This window comes from Athene cunicularia (assembly GCF_003259725.1).
Source record: "Athene cunicularia isolate RWA chromosome 13 unlocalized genomic scaffold, athCun1 chr13_part1, whole genome shotgun sequence".
Taxonomy (NCBI): domain Eukaryota; kingdom Metazoa; phylum Chordata; class Aves; order Strigiformes; family Strigidae; genus Athene; species Athene cunicularia.
The window spans coordinates 20,295,038-20,311,157 of record NW_020799117.1 but is presented as its reverse complement, the minus strand read 5'-3'; the positions used below and the strand labels follow the sequence as shown (position 1 = coordinate 20,311,157).

The 16,120-nt window shown below is 43.4% G+C and overlaps 1 protein-coding gene across 1 annotated transcript in view; it reads left to right on the top strand.

Annotated features, from left to right (window-relative positions):
• The window catches only part of LOC113485430 (ankyrin repeat and KH domain-containing protein 1-like), a 103,837-nt gene that overhangs the window by 85,472 nt on the left and 2,245 nt on the right, over window positions 1-16,120 (top strand). The window contains exons 30-36 of the mRNA XM_026858561.1: window positions 1,427-1,537; window positions 3,102-3,251; window positions 3,567-5,182; window positions 10,063-10,257; window positions 11,328-11,582; window positions 12,626-12,801; window positions 13,888-14,052. Coding sequence (XP_026714362.1) covers window positions 1,427-1,537; window positions 3,102-3,251; window positions 3,567-5,182; window positions 10,063-10,257; window positions 11,328-11,582; window positions 12,626-12,801; window positions 13,888-14,052 — 2,668 coding nt within the window. The remainder of the gene's footprint in view (window positions 1-1,426; window positions 1,538-3,101; window positions 3,252-3,566; window positions 5,183-10,062; window positions 10,258-11,327; window positions 11,583-12,625; window positions 12,802-13,887; window positions 14,053-16,120) is intronic.

Below are 16,120 nucleotides of genomic sequence, written 5' to 3'. Positions count from 1 at the left end.
AAAAACTATCTGGGAGCTTTTTAGCTTGTAAATTATTCCCAAATACAGAATGTCTAGTAAGCTTGTTTAATTGTATAATTAATTTATAAAAAATTACACACCCCTTATTCTTGCAGTGCTGTGAAAACAAATTGCAGTCCTGATTTGTAGTAACTCCTCACTAACCTCATTTCAGTATGACATGAACATTTTATTTGGCACAAGGATTTTTTTACCTGTGACTTCAGTGGAGTAAAGCATATGGGGATAAGATAAAGGGGGAGGGGGCAGATGGTAGTGAAAAGCCCCTGCAGCAGATGATTGTTTGCACATGAACTCAAGACAGTATGGATGTTAGTAAAGGAGGAGTGGATGATCTCTTCAAGGTTGAAATTCATTGTGCTTTGGGCAATGACCTTGATTGCTGCTTCCATGGAAAATTTTGTCACCTTAAAGTGAGTGCTAGAGATGCAATTAGATTTAAAGATTTTCTGTAGAGCAAACTTTCCCTTTGAAAATGTACTGGTTTTTATTACATGGCCATTAACATCCCAGGATCTTTTTTGTAACCTTTATGATGTCTACTACTTGTAACAAGAAATGATAATATGGTTTTCTTTCTTCCCTTTATCATAAAGGAATACAGCATGAACAGAAAAGTGTCAGATGCTTTAAGTGCACTTACGACACCCTCCTGATTTTGTGTTCTGCAAGGGTAGTGACCAAACATGCTTATTTTAGAGAACGTTAGACTATGTGCAAAGAACATAATTGTATGGAGGAATTAATGCATTCAGAGCCACAGACTCTTCTTAAGTAAAGTCAAAAAGTCATTTTAATCTGAAAATTTAAGCATTTGACCCCTTAGAATTGGTTTGATCTCTGCCTTTCGTTGCAAATGGGGTTCTCTGCTGTGACATGGCCTTGCTAAATGTATGGTTGCAGATTGCCCACCACTGGGTGAGTTGTGCAGGCATGAAACTGTTCAACAGGCAGCTGACTTTTCCAAGGCTGCACACAGACCCTGCCGTTGACCTGGGAGCTGCTCCATTGCTCCTTCTGAGTCTCTTGAGTCTTCTAGGCTCAACTCAACTGCTTGTCTGGGTATTGTCTACTCTTCTTTCTGCTCGAGAGATGGTAGGGTTCTAGAGATGGCATCCAAACCCCAACCTTTCCTCATCACTGAGGAATCAGGCCTTGTGTCATAAAAAATGTTTCTATAAAGTGTTCTGCACTGGTGTTTGCTATGCTCTGACTGCTTGAAGCATGTATCCTGCCAAAAAGCTTTTTGGTGACTTTAGATGCATATGCAAAATGCACGGGAGCTGCATGCCTTCCTCTCCCTAAGTCTCTCCCGGTCTCAACAAGAATTCTTCTATACCCCGTGGCTAGAAGGGATGTCTATCAAAGAAGTAACCGACGAAAACATTCCTTCTGCCCTTGACAGGCAAGTAGGCAGAGTTTTGAAAGACCCTCCCCCTAGCAACACTCTGCAGCCAACACCAATTGAGCAATTTCAGCTGCAGAGAGGAGGGCGCTGCTGTTCAGGAGCAAAAAGGTACTGTTTTGGGTGCTTCTCAAGGTAAAAACGATCAAGCTTGATGGGTAGGGTGGGGAAAAACAGTGGGTGATGGGTGGGTGGGGGCCTGGGCACTGGGGTGATGAGCTCTTCTGGGGGAGGAGTGTCTCCATGGGTGGTGGTGTGGGGTTCCTTGTGGGCTGAGGCAGAAGCAGACCAAGATACGGTGAAGAGCCCTGTGAGTAATGTGAACATATCTTGAAAATGAGATGAGGATAGAAGCTCTGGTTTGGGGAGGACTAGGGTGTCTAGTTTGAGAGAGGACCTGTGGGGGTGGAGAGGAGAAGAAAGCCCAAAGCATGAAAACCCTTGGGAGGATATTTGGGTGTGTGCTCAAGAGGACCTGGGTTCTGAGGATGGGGAGGTTTGGAGCATGCTCTCCTGGCAGAAGAGGGAAAGAATAAACACTTTAGCGAGATGAGGTGATGCTTTAGAACATTTCCGTGTACTCAGATGTGTTTGAAGTAAAATGGGTTTCCTTTAAGTGCTATGAAGTGAGAAACAAATTTCCTGAGGATCAAGTTACTTAAAAGTTTCCAAGACTGGAATAGCCAGATGAAGCTGGCAGCCTCTTCAGGGGGTGGTGGGGATCTGTACAGTGTTCAGAGGCGCCCTGCACTGTAATCACAGTGGCTTCTGAAACTGCTTAGAATCCCCTCTACTTGTTCAGTGGTGAGTTTGAAAGTGGTATATGGGCTTGAGAGGTCCAGCCTTTGAAGTCTGGGAACAGTGGTGGTCCGGAGAGACCTTGGCTAGGGTGTGGATGCAAGCGTAGCTCATGCTCAGAGACTTAGCACTACTGTATGTCTGCACTGACCCCCTAATACCACGTGAATTGGAGAAGTCCTAAATTACCTTATTTTGCCAAACACATGGGTTACAGTGTTGTGGCCTGACAGCGAGCCTGTTTCTGAAAATCTGTGCTGCCTTCACAGTGGTTTCCAGCAGCTTCTTAAATGACAGAATTGTCCTACAATTTAACTGTCTGCTGTCCACCGTGGTGTAGTGTCACCAATAAACTTTCAGATCTCGAGGTCTGAGAGAGGTGGATGCCAAAAGAGTTGTGAATGTAAGTGGTATTGCAGAACTGATCACTGGGAAGACATTGGGAAACCACCTTATCCTTGCTATATATCCTTGCTATAAATGATCAAAGTAGCTAAGCCATGGGCTTTTATATTTGAAGCAGTGCTGTTTATGTAAATTTAGGTTGATAAGCTAGGGATTTGTCTCACTTTGAAGGTACACAAGATAAGGTAAAATCCAAAAGTGTTTCTGAAGCAGTGTGAGGCACATACATCTGTTTTACAACAGTGGTGGAATAAATGCTTCTGGAGAATCCTCATCCGGTACTGAGGATGATGAGTAATTTGAGTGGGGGAGCTTTAGAGAGTCTCCAGAGGGTGGAGAAAATATTAGCAGAAAACCACTTGCTGCCCTGAAACTTGATAATATTGCTTCAGCCACCTGTCAGCAAGGGATTTTTTTGTATGCCTTTGCAAGTTTGAATACATTTCACAAATTTGTGGTCTTTGTGATATAGGTCAAAGAAATTATCTGTCCCAGCTTCTGTCGTATCTAGAATAATGGGAAGAGGTGGGTGCAACATCACAGCAATTCAAGATGTCACTGGTGCCCATATTGATGTTGATAAGCAAAAAGATAAGAATGGAGAGAGAATGATCACTATAAGGTACGGTATCTAGAAATGAAAGTCTTAATAAGTGACATTATGGACTAACGCAAGAAGTTTGTTTGCTTTTAAGACAGGACATATTTAGCTTCTTGGTACTAGAATAGAACATGTATTACTGCTGCCAAGATAAAGCTGAACATCATCTTCAGCTGAACATCTTCAAAGATAATCCTTAAGATACGCAAGTCAAGTAGTAACTTACTGGAGTAAACACGCAGTAGACTTGCAGATCAGTATAAAATTTAGGCTACAGAATGTTGCACAAAGTGAGGTTTCCTTTTTCAAAAGTTAAATGTGTGTTATTTAATCTAGGGGTGGTACAGAGTCAACACGATACGCAGTGCAACTCATCAATGCCCTTATTCAAGATCCTGCCAAGGAACTGGAAGACTTGATTCCTAAAACTCATATAAGAACACCCGCTTCAAGTACCAAATCAATCCATGCAAACTTCTCATCTGGAGTCAGCACTGCGACTGCTTCAAACAAGAACTCCTTTCCTCTCGGAGCACCACCCCTGGTCACATCACAGTCATCAACATTATCTACTTTCCAGCCTACTAACAAATTAAACAAGAATGTCCCAGCAAATGTGCGGTCATCTTTTCCGGTGTCTCTTCCTCTAGCTTATTCTCACCCTCATTTTGCCTTGCTGGCTGCCCAAACTATGCAACAGATCCGTCACCCTCGCTTACCTATGGCCCAGTTTGGAGGAACTTTTTCACCCTCACCGAACACTTGGGGACCATTCCCAGTGAGACCAGTTAACCCTGGCAGCACAAACAGCTCTCCAAAGCATAATAGTTCAAGTCGTGTAGGTAGTCAGAATGGAAATATTTTACAGACAGAGTCTCCTGGATTAGCTACTTCTAGTTGTCCCATTACTGTCTCTTCTGTAGCTGCTTCCACTCAACCGCTGTGTGTAACCAGTAATCGGACTCCCTCTTCAGTCAGAAAGCAGTTGTTTGCCTGCGTTCCCAAGACGAGTGCTGCAGCAACAGCAATCTCAACGGTGACAAGCACCTGTAGCACGCTTCCTTCAGCTTCCTCTGCCCCCACAAACAATGGGCAAGTGCCCACAGCATTTCTGCCATCTAATGCTCCACAAACACAGCATTCTGCACTTAAAGCGGACTCTTTCTCAGTTGTCTCAGCACCCAAAGAGAAGGTGTCAACACCAGACCAGCCCACTGCAAATGCATGTGCGCCATCTTCAGTTCCAAGTAGTTGCAGTATGTCAGCTAGCAGCAACTCAGGAGTCACCGAAACTCGCCCATCGAGCAGTCCTGCACCGCTAAATAGTGTCCAAGATGAAATACTGCCAACCAGCATGTCAGAGATAAATCCTTCCATGTCGATGCCTTTTTCATCCAGCTCAGAAACTGCTCCTTTAAGCTTAGCGTCACCCAGGTCAGTTGTTGCAGATAATCAGGACAACAGTAACTTACCTCAAGTAGCTGTACCAGCACCTCGAGTTGCTCACAGGATGCAGTCCAGAGGTTCTTTCTATTCAGTGGTACCAAATGCAAACCTCCATCAAGATCCTCAGTCTATTTTTGTTACAAATCAAGTTCCTTTAACACCTTCTCAAGGTCCACCTGCTGCAGTGCAGCTTTCGTCAGCCATGAACGTTATGAACGGTTCTCAGATGCACATTAACCCAGCAAACAAATCATTGCCTCCTACCTTCGGGCCAGCAACACTCTTCAGTCACTTTAGTAGTCTTTTTGATAGCAACCAGGTGCCAGCTAACCAAGGATGGGGAGACTGTCCCCTCTCTACCCGAGCAGCAGCTGACCCATCTTTCACAGTTCAGTCTACCTTTCTGAATAACTCTGTGCTAGGACACGTGGAAAACGTGCATCCTGACAACTCCAAGGCTCCTGGTTTCAGGCCACCTTCCCAGCGGGTTTCGACTAGTCCTGTAGGTAAGTCATTAGGATCATGCACTGGACAGAATTCTTTCTTTAATCATTACACTTCGATCATCTCAAACTGATTGAGAATTAGTTTACAAATTACACTTAGAGAATACTGATGTAACAAGGATGTCCTGCTTTTTCCAAGTGCTCTTTAAAATGTTGATGACCATTTTTTTCCTCCTTTCTTCAGCTTTTCTGGAATGTTAGGTGTTGGAAACATTGCAGGTGTTGCATTGCTTGTTCTCTAAGACATGGGAATGCTTCCACCTGTTTGTATAGATCAGAATAGCATTGATTTTTAGATTTTGGGTTGGAATACAACATAGAGGTGGGTGATACCAAACCTGAAACAGCAGGTCCAGGACTCTTGACAGGTTTCAGCTGAGGGAGTGACTGTGTGCAGATGTTCAGTATTTTATCTGAGACTCTAGCACAACTCAGGGTAAACTCTGTACTTTTTGCCTCTTGATATGGCTCTAGGATTTTAATAAGATTATGTTGTGCTTTGTGTAACTGGTGTGCTACGGCATGGTGTGTTCTATTAGGAAATTACTGTCCTTCTGCTGTGAAGTTCAAGCTTATCTGTATTTATTTGCAATGGGTTAGGAACACTCAGAGTGAGCTCCCTGCCCTTGCTGTGCTCTGTCTAAAGGATTAATATCATCTTCATGTTCAAACTACGTTGCAGGCAACTGGATGCACCCGTTTGGCTGGAAAAAACCCTCAAGGGATCTAGTTTGTGCCACCCTGTTCTCCCCTTCATTCTTGACATAATGGCTTTATGGTGCCTGGTAGCTGGGTAGCTAGAGAGCCTTGCTTTGAAGTTGCCTTTGCCCCTGCAGTGTACGTTAGATATTTGGGCTAACACTTTAGGACTTGAATGATGGATTGTGACAAATCAAGTAGTTTGATTTGCAGACTAAAGGAGAAGGGGGCATTTGGAAGGTGTGGTGGTGAAGAAAGAAGCTTTTCAGCATTCCCATTTCTCGCAGTTGATTTACACATGTGCAGGCCTTCTGAAAACCAGAACACTTTTCTCTGACTAGCTTTAACCACAAAACTGGGATGTTTACTGTGACTGTCATTTTCTGAGCACCTGAACACCTAGAGCTCTTATGCTATGTCCAGTCGCAGTGCAGCAAGCAGAGCCAGAGGTACCTAAGGCTGTGGAAGGTAAAGTAACTAGACTCCAGAAACACTTTACTGGTGGCTCAGCTTTTTCTCTGCAGTGCTCTAAACTGGGAGTTGGCTGTTGCTGGAATGATAATGGAATCTGCTGATTTTTCTAATGGTTGCATCCTGTATATACAAAGACAGTTGACTGGGACTTCCCATAGCAGCAAAAAATTTTGCTGTTCCCTTATGTTAAGATTATCTGTTTGTCATTGGGAAGAATTTCTTGATCCTTTACCTATCTTTAAATGATTGTACGTATTTAAAAGGTAGTCTAAATCTGTTTCTTCCTTGAATTAGGAAGGTTAGGTAGAGCTCACATGGTTGACTTCAGGGAGATGTGTCTCAACTGATGCACAAAAATACTTGGACAGAACACATTTTTTTTCTGAGCTAGAATTTGATTAGGATGTCGCAGAGTGAAGAAAAACTGCAAATAGGTAGATGTGTCTCTAAAATTCTGCCTTGCAGGAGGTGACTGGTTAGTCAGGTCCTTAGTTGATTCATTTAATATCATTCTACTTAATACTGGTTTTGATCACCTTAGTTCCAGAATTTAAATTGCCTTTCATACAGGAAAGCAGGGGGGCTAAGGGAGACTGCTGAGAAGGAGTTGTTTTGAAGGTACTGTAGTGAGGAAGGGAGCAGGGACGATAGGCTGAGGAGCTCTCTTGGAGTGTGTGTGGTCTTGTGGTCTGTCCACCCATCTCATTCACTGGTTCTTCCCAAGGGACCAGACCTATCTGCTCAGTCCAGCTTCCGAGGTGGGTTGAACTGGGGTACTACCCTGGCTGTTTCCTTAGAGTTTGTTGGCAAGTTTCATGAGATTTGAGAAGAGGGAAAAGGGTCAGTCACTTCTGTCTTAGACTTCGGCCAACAGCAGTGTGATGGACAAGGAGCAGTCTGGGTCTTGTCTGGAAATTCAGTACACTTTTGTGTGGTGAGAGGGAGTAGTAATGGCCATCAAAGCAGGTGGACACCAATTTTCTAATCTCAGCTGTGGCTCTGCACTGATAGAGCAGAGGTTTGTCTTTTGTGCCTGTCTTGCACAGTTGGGCTGTGGCAAGTTTTTCCACAAATCAGCATCTCCTGGTGATCACCTCTAAGCTGATTTGGTGGAAATTTAATAGAATTTGACTGTGCACTAAATCAGCTTTTTCTTTAACAAGTTGTCACCTCAGGGTGGAGTTTGGGTACTCTGCTTTTCCTATCCATGGGTAAGCTCAACTGCAGCTTGAGTTTTCTCTGGCTTACCAGTTCCTTTGAGGCACAGATACACATGCGGATCTCCTCACCAGCTGTGGATATGTTTTAGAAGCGGCCTTTTTCTTAATTATGTCTTTAGATCTCTTGTCCTAACAGCTTGCATATTGACGGCGGACCTAGCCCAACCACTTGGGGCAACAGTGGAGAAGTCTATTTGTTAGATAAAATGCCCCTGTATTTTAAGAAGGGGTTTGAGACCTTGCTCATGTGGCATTATTGAAGTATGCCAGCTTAGGAAGCAGCACATGAATATGGAGTCACATGAAATAGCTGGGCTCCCTGTTTTGCATGGAGTGACCAAGTGTTGTGTCTGTTTCTCTAAAGGTAGGGGTAGCCCTTGCAGTAACCAGTTTCTGCAGAAGTGCCAGGAGCCTTTGATAAACTGAATTTTGAGCAGAGTTTGTGTGAGTTTCTTATGCTAGTCTCAAAAGCTCAGATATGCTTTCAGACTATGACAAAGATTTTGAGTTTATGGCCCAAGTAACTGCAGAGTATGGTATTGCAAAAAGGTTTAGTATTGCAAAACCTGAATTTCTTGGTAAGTACATAAATAGGAAGCTCATTTTTGAAATCAGGATTCTGTAAGTCATTGTTCATAGAAGACATTTTTAACATTGAGCAAAGGTTTTTCTCATCCACTTTTATGAAAGGCAAGATAATGATAAAGTGTTCTTTACAATTTGAAAACTGACTACTCTGTTGAATTTGTGCATTTCTGGATGTCACACTTCCTTCAGCCTGTAGAAAATACACAGCAGTGCTAAGTCATCTTGGCTGTACAGTCTCTGCACTTTGAAAGCTGTGTACCCATCCTACCAAACCTTCAAAAGACACAGCTGGGCATCTCTCTTTTGCAGAAGAGCTCTTTTTATCATAATCCTTGCCTTGTTATCTGTTTAGGAAGCCTGCAGTCCCCATGAGCAGCAGCAGCACTGTAATCCCTCTGTTACCCCTATGGGGCAGAGATTCAGGATCTTAGGTGATTTGTTAGCTAGCTGGAAACTTGGTTTTGATATGTGGTAGAATTGGTCGCCATAAGGGCCTTTTAACTACCTCTGAGCTGAATTTTTTGAATGGAGGGTTAGCGAGAGTCTCCCATCAGTAGCTCTATGGCAGATGCACAGGAGGGCCCTCAGCCGGAGGTGCTGCAGTCTGCATACAGCTGGGCTCCATGCTGGGGTCAGTCTGCAGCTCTGGACAAACGCAGATCAGTCAAACTATGTTGACAGGCAGCCTGCACAGGCATTAGCATCTTCCTCATAGCCATGGAGTTTTGCACATTGTGTTGTGACAGACCTTGAAAGATTGTCCTCCCACACTCAGGTTCCCTTGTCTGAGCACCCCATGTTCTGGTGGTGATTTACTTCTCCTTGTCTGTACTTCTGTACTGGGGGCTTTTTTTTTAACCTTTGGGGTAGGTCTAGGGAGAAAAATACCTCCTTCAAATCCAGTGAGTCATTTCCGTCAATGGGAGCAGGTTGGATCTGGCACCCCTGGAAGCAGTAAATCAGGTCAACTTGGTTGATAATACTGGGGGAAAAAGACCTGGCTTTCAGGAATGTATCCAAGTGATGAAAGGTGCACCTCTAGTCTATGACCTCAGGTGTTGTCTGTCACCACTGCTGTTTGCAGACTGCTGCGGTGTAAGTAGGTACAACCTTGCTCTGCAGCAATATAGGCTGGTCCTGGTTGTGGTCATTTTGAAATGTTTAAATTGTTTTGAAACTAGTCTTGTTTAATAGGCCCTTGAAACTAAACCCAGAACTCAGGTAAACATACAGCCATGCCCGTTTCTGCTTTCAGGTAATAACATGTGATAAGAGCTTTTACATTTTGGAAAAGTACTTAAAAGCTTTGGCTTATTAAAAAACTGTAATTCCCCCTTGCTAATAATTATTGTGGGACTTTGAACTTTCTCTCCATCTCTGCCTTCCTCTCACGCACCCTTATAGGAAGCAGCCCTCTCACCTGTTTTGCTGTGCATCATCAGCCCCTGTTTCTCTGGACACAGCATGGTCTGACCGATCTATATGTGAATGTACCTATAGGATGGCAAAAACCATACTGCAGTGAACTACTTCCCTGGTGCTGGATTCCCCTGGGACTTTCAGAGCCCTGTATCCCTGTTTGACTTCTGTGGCTTTTTTTTGTAAGCAGAGATACTTGCCACTCACAGCTTTCCTCCTTTGCCTTCCCTGCTAAGATCTTTTCCTTTCAGTGACAAAGGGATGGCTGTTTTTGTTAAAACTTCAGGCCAAAACAGTATACAGAAATGCCTTCTGTTGGTTTCTAAGGGAGAATCGTGCACCTGTAAAATGAACTTACCATGTGCAGATACCCCTGAAGGTGATGAGATGCTGTAATTATATTTGGAGCACTGGCTGTCTCTGGTGCTTTGAAGCAGGTTCCCAAAGAGAGATATTTAATCAAATTTATGTTTATTTCAGGCTTACCCTCTCTAGATCCATCCAACAGCTCTACAACTTCTTCTTCAGGTCCTTTGACAGGCTTTTCAGCAAACATACAAGGAGCACGGGTTTACCTTCAAGGGCCAGCGCCTGTTGGGACTCCCAGCTTTAACAGACAGCATTTTTCACCACATCCTTGGACAAGCGCAACAAATTCATGTAGGAACTTCATGGGTCTGTCTTAGTTAACTATAAATTCATAGCTATTGTCTTTAGTAGATTTGTAACTTGAGGGGAAATTACCCAGTGATGCACAAAATGCTTTCCAATTGCTTTTAGCAGCTCTGAGGATGGTGTGCAAATCCCAAGCTGTACTATTGTGTTTTTTCCCATGTAAAATGCCACTAGTTATGGTAGCATTACTAAAGGTATACTTGGGCAAAAAAATCAGTCATTGTAGGCTCTGAGAGGAAAGGTCATGAAGCTGTGGGGGCGTGGAAGTGATTATACCAATCTAAAGATTCCCCTCTAAATAGTATGAGTGTAATATTAGGTGAAAATGCCATGTTTGCCACTGTTTGAAGTTACACTTTTTTTTGTTTTTTTTAAATGGGATTCTGGAATTATTTCATGTTACTTAAAATGTTCCAGAATCTCTAAGTGTCATCCAAGGTAATAGCAGGGTTTCCTCCTAATGGGAAGAACATGGAAGTAGCTTACAGAAAATACGGGTCTCTGATTCAGAATCTTAAGTGAAGAGGCTTTTCATGTCACTGCATGCAACTTCATTGCCACTCGGAGCTTAAGAACCAAAACATTTAAATGAGTGCTCAAAGGAAGTTGGATTTCACAAGAAGAGTCAGTGACTGAAGTTGGTGGGACTTTTACACTCTTAGGTTACACATGTGGCTTTGGGAAGCTGTCTGATTTCTCTTCTGCTGGAAGTGGTGGATACCAAAACTAGGCTGTTTAGATATTTATGGTATTTTGGCTGATGTTTTCACCTCTTCCTGAAACACTTCCATGTTTCTTATTCTTTCTTGTAATTAATTTAGATGTACTGCTATGTCATGAGAATATCACATGATTCTGATGGCTGAAAGCATTTGTGTTTATAATGTTGATTTTAGAGTTAAAATTAAACAGAATTTCTGTGATAGACTTGAAGAATGCTTGCCAAAAAAGCTTTTAAACCTTTTTATCATTTGCTTTGAGATAATACTGGGGGGATAGAGTGGGTAGCATTTATGCTCGCCAGCTTGTGTGCTTTGCATGTAATTAAGCAAGAGAAATACTCTTTTCAGCAGGTGAATCTCCTATTCCATCAGTTTCCTCAGGATCATCTTCACCCCTTTCAGCTGCTTCTGCACCTTCTAACTTGGGCCAGCCAAAAACGGGTAATGCCAATCAAGATCGAAAGGTCCCCCCTCCCATTGGGACAGAAAGGCTCGCTAGAATTCGACAGGGAGGATCTGTCACTCCAACACCCTTAGGAACCAACTTCACAGCTCCTGTTGGACATAGCGGTATTTGGTCCTTTGGAGTTAACAGTGTGTCTGGTAAGTTTGGTGGACAGCTTGGGGTAGCCTAAAGAAACTTCTAGGGCCTTTCAGAAGTACTGCATCTGAAAAGAAAGCTGGGGAGGAGGAATAAGGTTCCACAGTCTGTAATCGACTTCCTTGGAGTACATCCTGAATGGAAAAGCATCAGTGGTGGGAGAGTGCACATCAGTGAAAGCGCTGCAGTTTTCCCTCCTAACGTGGTTCTCGCCCAGCCTAGATTATCTGTCAGCTTACACTTGTAAACCCTGAGAACGGTTAAGAAATTTCATATTAAGTCTATTGAATGATACAGAATTTAAAAAGCAAACAGCTTTGATCTGTTAAGTGGCTCCATTTCCAAGTATGGCCTAAAAGGACAACTGCCTCTGTCCAAGTTTCTACCTTTCCATTAATATTTTAAAGTGTTAGTTGTGATGCAGCTAATGCATCCAGAAACACATAGTTGTGGATGCTGCTTTTTTGCACTGATCTCTTCATGTGTGGGGTAACTTCTGTTCCAGGCAGCCTCAGTTTCAAAAGAATGACTTTGAAACAGCTGAAGTGTTACATTGTTTCCTGATAGTTTATGTTCTTGTGGAAAGGAAGAGCTGCAGAATTTGAAGTTTAGTGTTTCCACTGGTAACTTCTAAGACAAATGTTTAATATCCTGTATTTGTTATATTTTTCAGTGAAGCCCTCCCTACTTTGGTTAACATAGTGTCTCAGCATTGCTGTGCTTTTCCAAGAAAACCTTGTATGTGCTCACATGAGCTGGAGGGAAAGTGTGTGTGTGTAGCCAGCCTTATACAGTGTTGCCTGCTGCAGCTTCCCTCTGAGAGACTTTGATGCTACAGATAAGACTTGTCTGTTAATGGGTTATCAGCCTAAAAACTGCAGGTATCGTCCTGCTTTACTGTGCAGTGTCTGCCTTTGCTCAGAGCAGGGCCCTAAGATGCCTCTGTGGCTGTTTTCGGGGAGCCTTTAGATGTGTGCAGCAGCTGAATTCTACTCCAGACTATCTTCAGTGAATGGTAATCAGCCATTTTCAATCTCCTTTCCAGAAGGATTGTCAGGCTGGTCTCAGCCTGTCATGGGAAATCATCCAATGCATCAGCAGCTGTCAGATCCAGGCACGTTTTCTCAGCATCAGCCTATGGAGAGAGATGATTCTGGAATAGTGGCTCCCTCAAATATTTTCCACCAACCTATGCCAAATAGTTTTGTGGATTTTTCTAAAGTAAGTTACAGAGAGTTGGATTTAATCTATAAAATGATCAAGGGCTTACTTTGTTGTATCTCCTGTTCTGCCTGTTTACGCTGTATGCCTGTGCCTCTTCTACCACTGCTTGCTGCACCTCCTTTCATCCCAGTACTGACTAGAAGAGGTGCCGAAGCCTGGTGGTGAATTTGTGGATTGCAGATGTTCTCCATCGCTTGCCCGTGTTTCCTCTCTCAGAGGCTCAGTCCCCCGGAAATGTTTCATAAGGCTTGCTTGGCTCTTGGGGCTGATTGAAGATTTGCTTGATGCTTTCATCACAAATCGTGCCTGTGAATACTACGTGCCTTTCTTAAGGAAGTGGTGGGAGGAGAGGACCACTTCTAAGTCTGTGCCTTGTATGTTAACACTGGAAAGTAGCTTGAGGCAGATGGACGTAGCTAAGCCATAGTCAGCTCAGCCACCACTGGAGGAACATCCAGGATGATGTACTCAACAGCAGATTTGCTCACAATGTGTTTCGAAAGTAGCTGTAGCAGGTGCTCTTGGGATCTTGTAAATTGCAGAGCAGCAATCATTCAAACACAGGCAGGAGATTTCATAATTGCAGAAAGCTGCTCTGTTACTTGCTCTCCCTGAACTGGAAGAATATTTTAGGTGGCCATTAGTAATTTATAGAAAATCTTCAACTTGGAGTCTTGCAGGCTCAAGCTGTATGTGGCCTTTGCTGAAGTGCAGCCCCTGACTGCAGCCCTGCGTGCACCAAAGTTGTCACGTGCTGCAGAGGTAAGAGGGAGCACTGAGATCACTTGCACAGCTGCTGTGTCTGGCTTCATGGGGTCATCTGACAGCACTGTGCAGAGGCTGCTACATATCGGTGAGGCGTAATTTCAGAAAAATGGGTAAACTGACCTGAATCTCAAGCTCTGCAGAGTCACCATATTCCATACTCTGCCTAGGTGTGCAGCAGTGCCCCATTTCCTCACACTGCTGAGATACTTGGCAGTAGGATGTGAATTGCTTCTGTCATCTTGGCAAACGTGGTACTACAGTCATTCTTCACAGCCACTGCTGCCTTCACTAATGGTGCTTTCTCTTGTTCCTCAGGGCCTACCGATTTCCATGTATGGCGGCACTCTAATACCCTCGCATCCTCAGCTAGCGGATGGCCCAGGAGGCCCCCTCTTTAACGGGCTCCATACTCCAGATCCTGCCTGGAATCCCATGATCAAAGTTGTCCAGAACTCAACAGAATGTACTGATGCTCAGCAGGTAGTGTGGCTGCCTTTTCACACCTTTGCTTACGTGGGGCTTCTTACAGTGTTGTGCTTTGTTTTCTTTTTCTTCATTCTTTGATAGGTGACTTTTTTTCTCCCAGTTCTTTGACACTGGAATTGAGATTGTCTGTTTGCATGACTTTTCCTTTACAGTGTGTCTGTGTTTATAAGAAATGTACAGCACTACCTGTACCAAAGCTTTCAGGTAAAATAAGCAGTATTCCAAGACCACTGAGCCAGGTAAATCAACATTGTTATAAGCGAGAGGGTTTATGTCCATACTCATCATCTTGCAGGTTGTCACTTAAACCTTGGCCCGGTGCTGAAGAGGGCTCCCAGCCTTTGGACTATCTGGTTGTATTTTGGGGAAGCCTTAAGATTGCCCTCTAGTGGTTAAACGCTCTGTTAAAGGAACCTTTATTTGTTTTTATAATAGACTTGTCTTTTTATTTCTTGCTGTAGATTTGGCCTGGCACCTGGGCACCTCACATTGGAAACATGCATCTCAAGTACGTCAACTGATTTAAGGGGGTCTATCCTTTTTTAGCCTTGTTTGGGAATCTTTATGACCTTGAGAAACCCTGGGGATTTTTTTAATGTGCCTAACTAAGCAATTTTCTGTGGGCTATAGCAATGGAAGAAACTTGATTGCCCATTGTGTAAGAACAAAATGATTTACCTATACAAACTAATTCTGTTCTCTGGTTAGTTTAGCCATTTTGAACTTAAAAATCAGATGGAACTAGTGCTTTTGGCTGAACACTACTGAATGCTCCTTGTATGCAGCAGAGAACTAGCTGATTACATGGTATCAACCTTTTAGGGTGGTAAATACATGTATAATTGTTTACATACTTAAAAGGAACAGCTGAGTAAATTTCATGTGGTATAGTGGCTCTACTTTATGTAGCCTGTATTAATGTGAAATATTTACCTGAATATTCAATAAAAGGCAAACAGTATTTATAGGTTGTGTGTGAAAATTTTGGAAGAAGTTGTATGTCCTTGTCATCGGTAGCTGCTGCCATGCCCAGAGGTGCATCTCTTCAGGGTCATGTAATTAGCATGTGGATGCAGTCAGGCTTTGGGGGAGGGTTTTGATCCGCAGTCATCTGCAGTACTAGGTCTGCTGAATCCTTCTTTCCCCCTGCCAGTTCTTAGCCTTTCATTTTCTTTGTGAACATGGTTGTGCTTTTTTTTTTTTCCTTCTGAATTAGTTCTGCTGCTTCTAGCACACTTTTTCCAGGTGGGTTGCCTGAGAGATCAGGTTTTGCTCAGAGGTTGGAAATAAGGGCTGAGTTGGCAGTGTGACAACTGGTGGTATTTCAATTTGCAGAAGGTAAATAGGTAGCTCAGAGGTAAATGCAGGGGTTCTTCACCTGTCTTGCTGTGATCAGCTGCCTAGAAGCAGATCTTAGGAAAGCAGACACCACTTTCCACTAGAGCGAAACGTAATATATTCAACTCTAAGCTTCTTGTAACCCTTTAAATCTGGTAAGAGCTCAAGTCCTTTCTGTGAGGAAGAAGGGGGTTTTTGCATACATTCTCCACCCAGGTGCAGAAGTTCTCCACTTTCTGTACTTGGACTATACTTATTTCTGCTTTTGCTCAGTGGTGATGCAGTGACTGAATGTTTGGTCCATTCCTCAGGCAGGTAATGACAGTGCAGATAGTGTCGAGTCTAATGGACCACTCTGTGGGGTCTCGGACTAGATGGAGATTTCTCCACCTTCCTCCACCTTCTCCAGCCAAATCCATATATGCAGCAGCAGAGTTTCCCCATGAAAAGCATGAGGAAGGAGTACTGAAAACCCAAAGTGCTCAAGTAATATCCAAGTACTGCAGGCAAATCCAAAAAATGCTACTGGATGATATATTCAGATATTTTTCCTAGTATTTGAGGAAGAAATGTAAAAAACATTGAACTGCTGCTGACCCCCTGATAGTGCAAACACCAAAGGAGAAATGCTTATGGTAACAGTAATTGTATTGAAAACAAATGGTGGCGTAGTGCTGTAGGTGTTTGCTCTTCTGGGGAGTTGCGGGGAGGGGGAGGGGGGGGG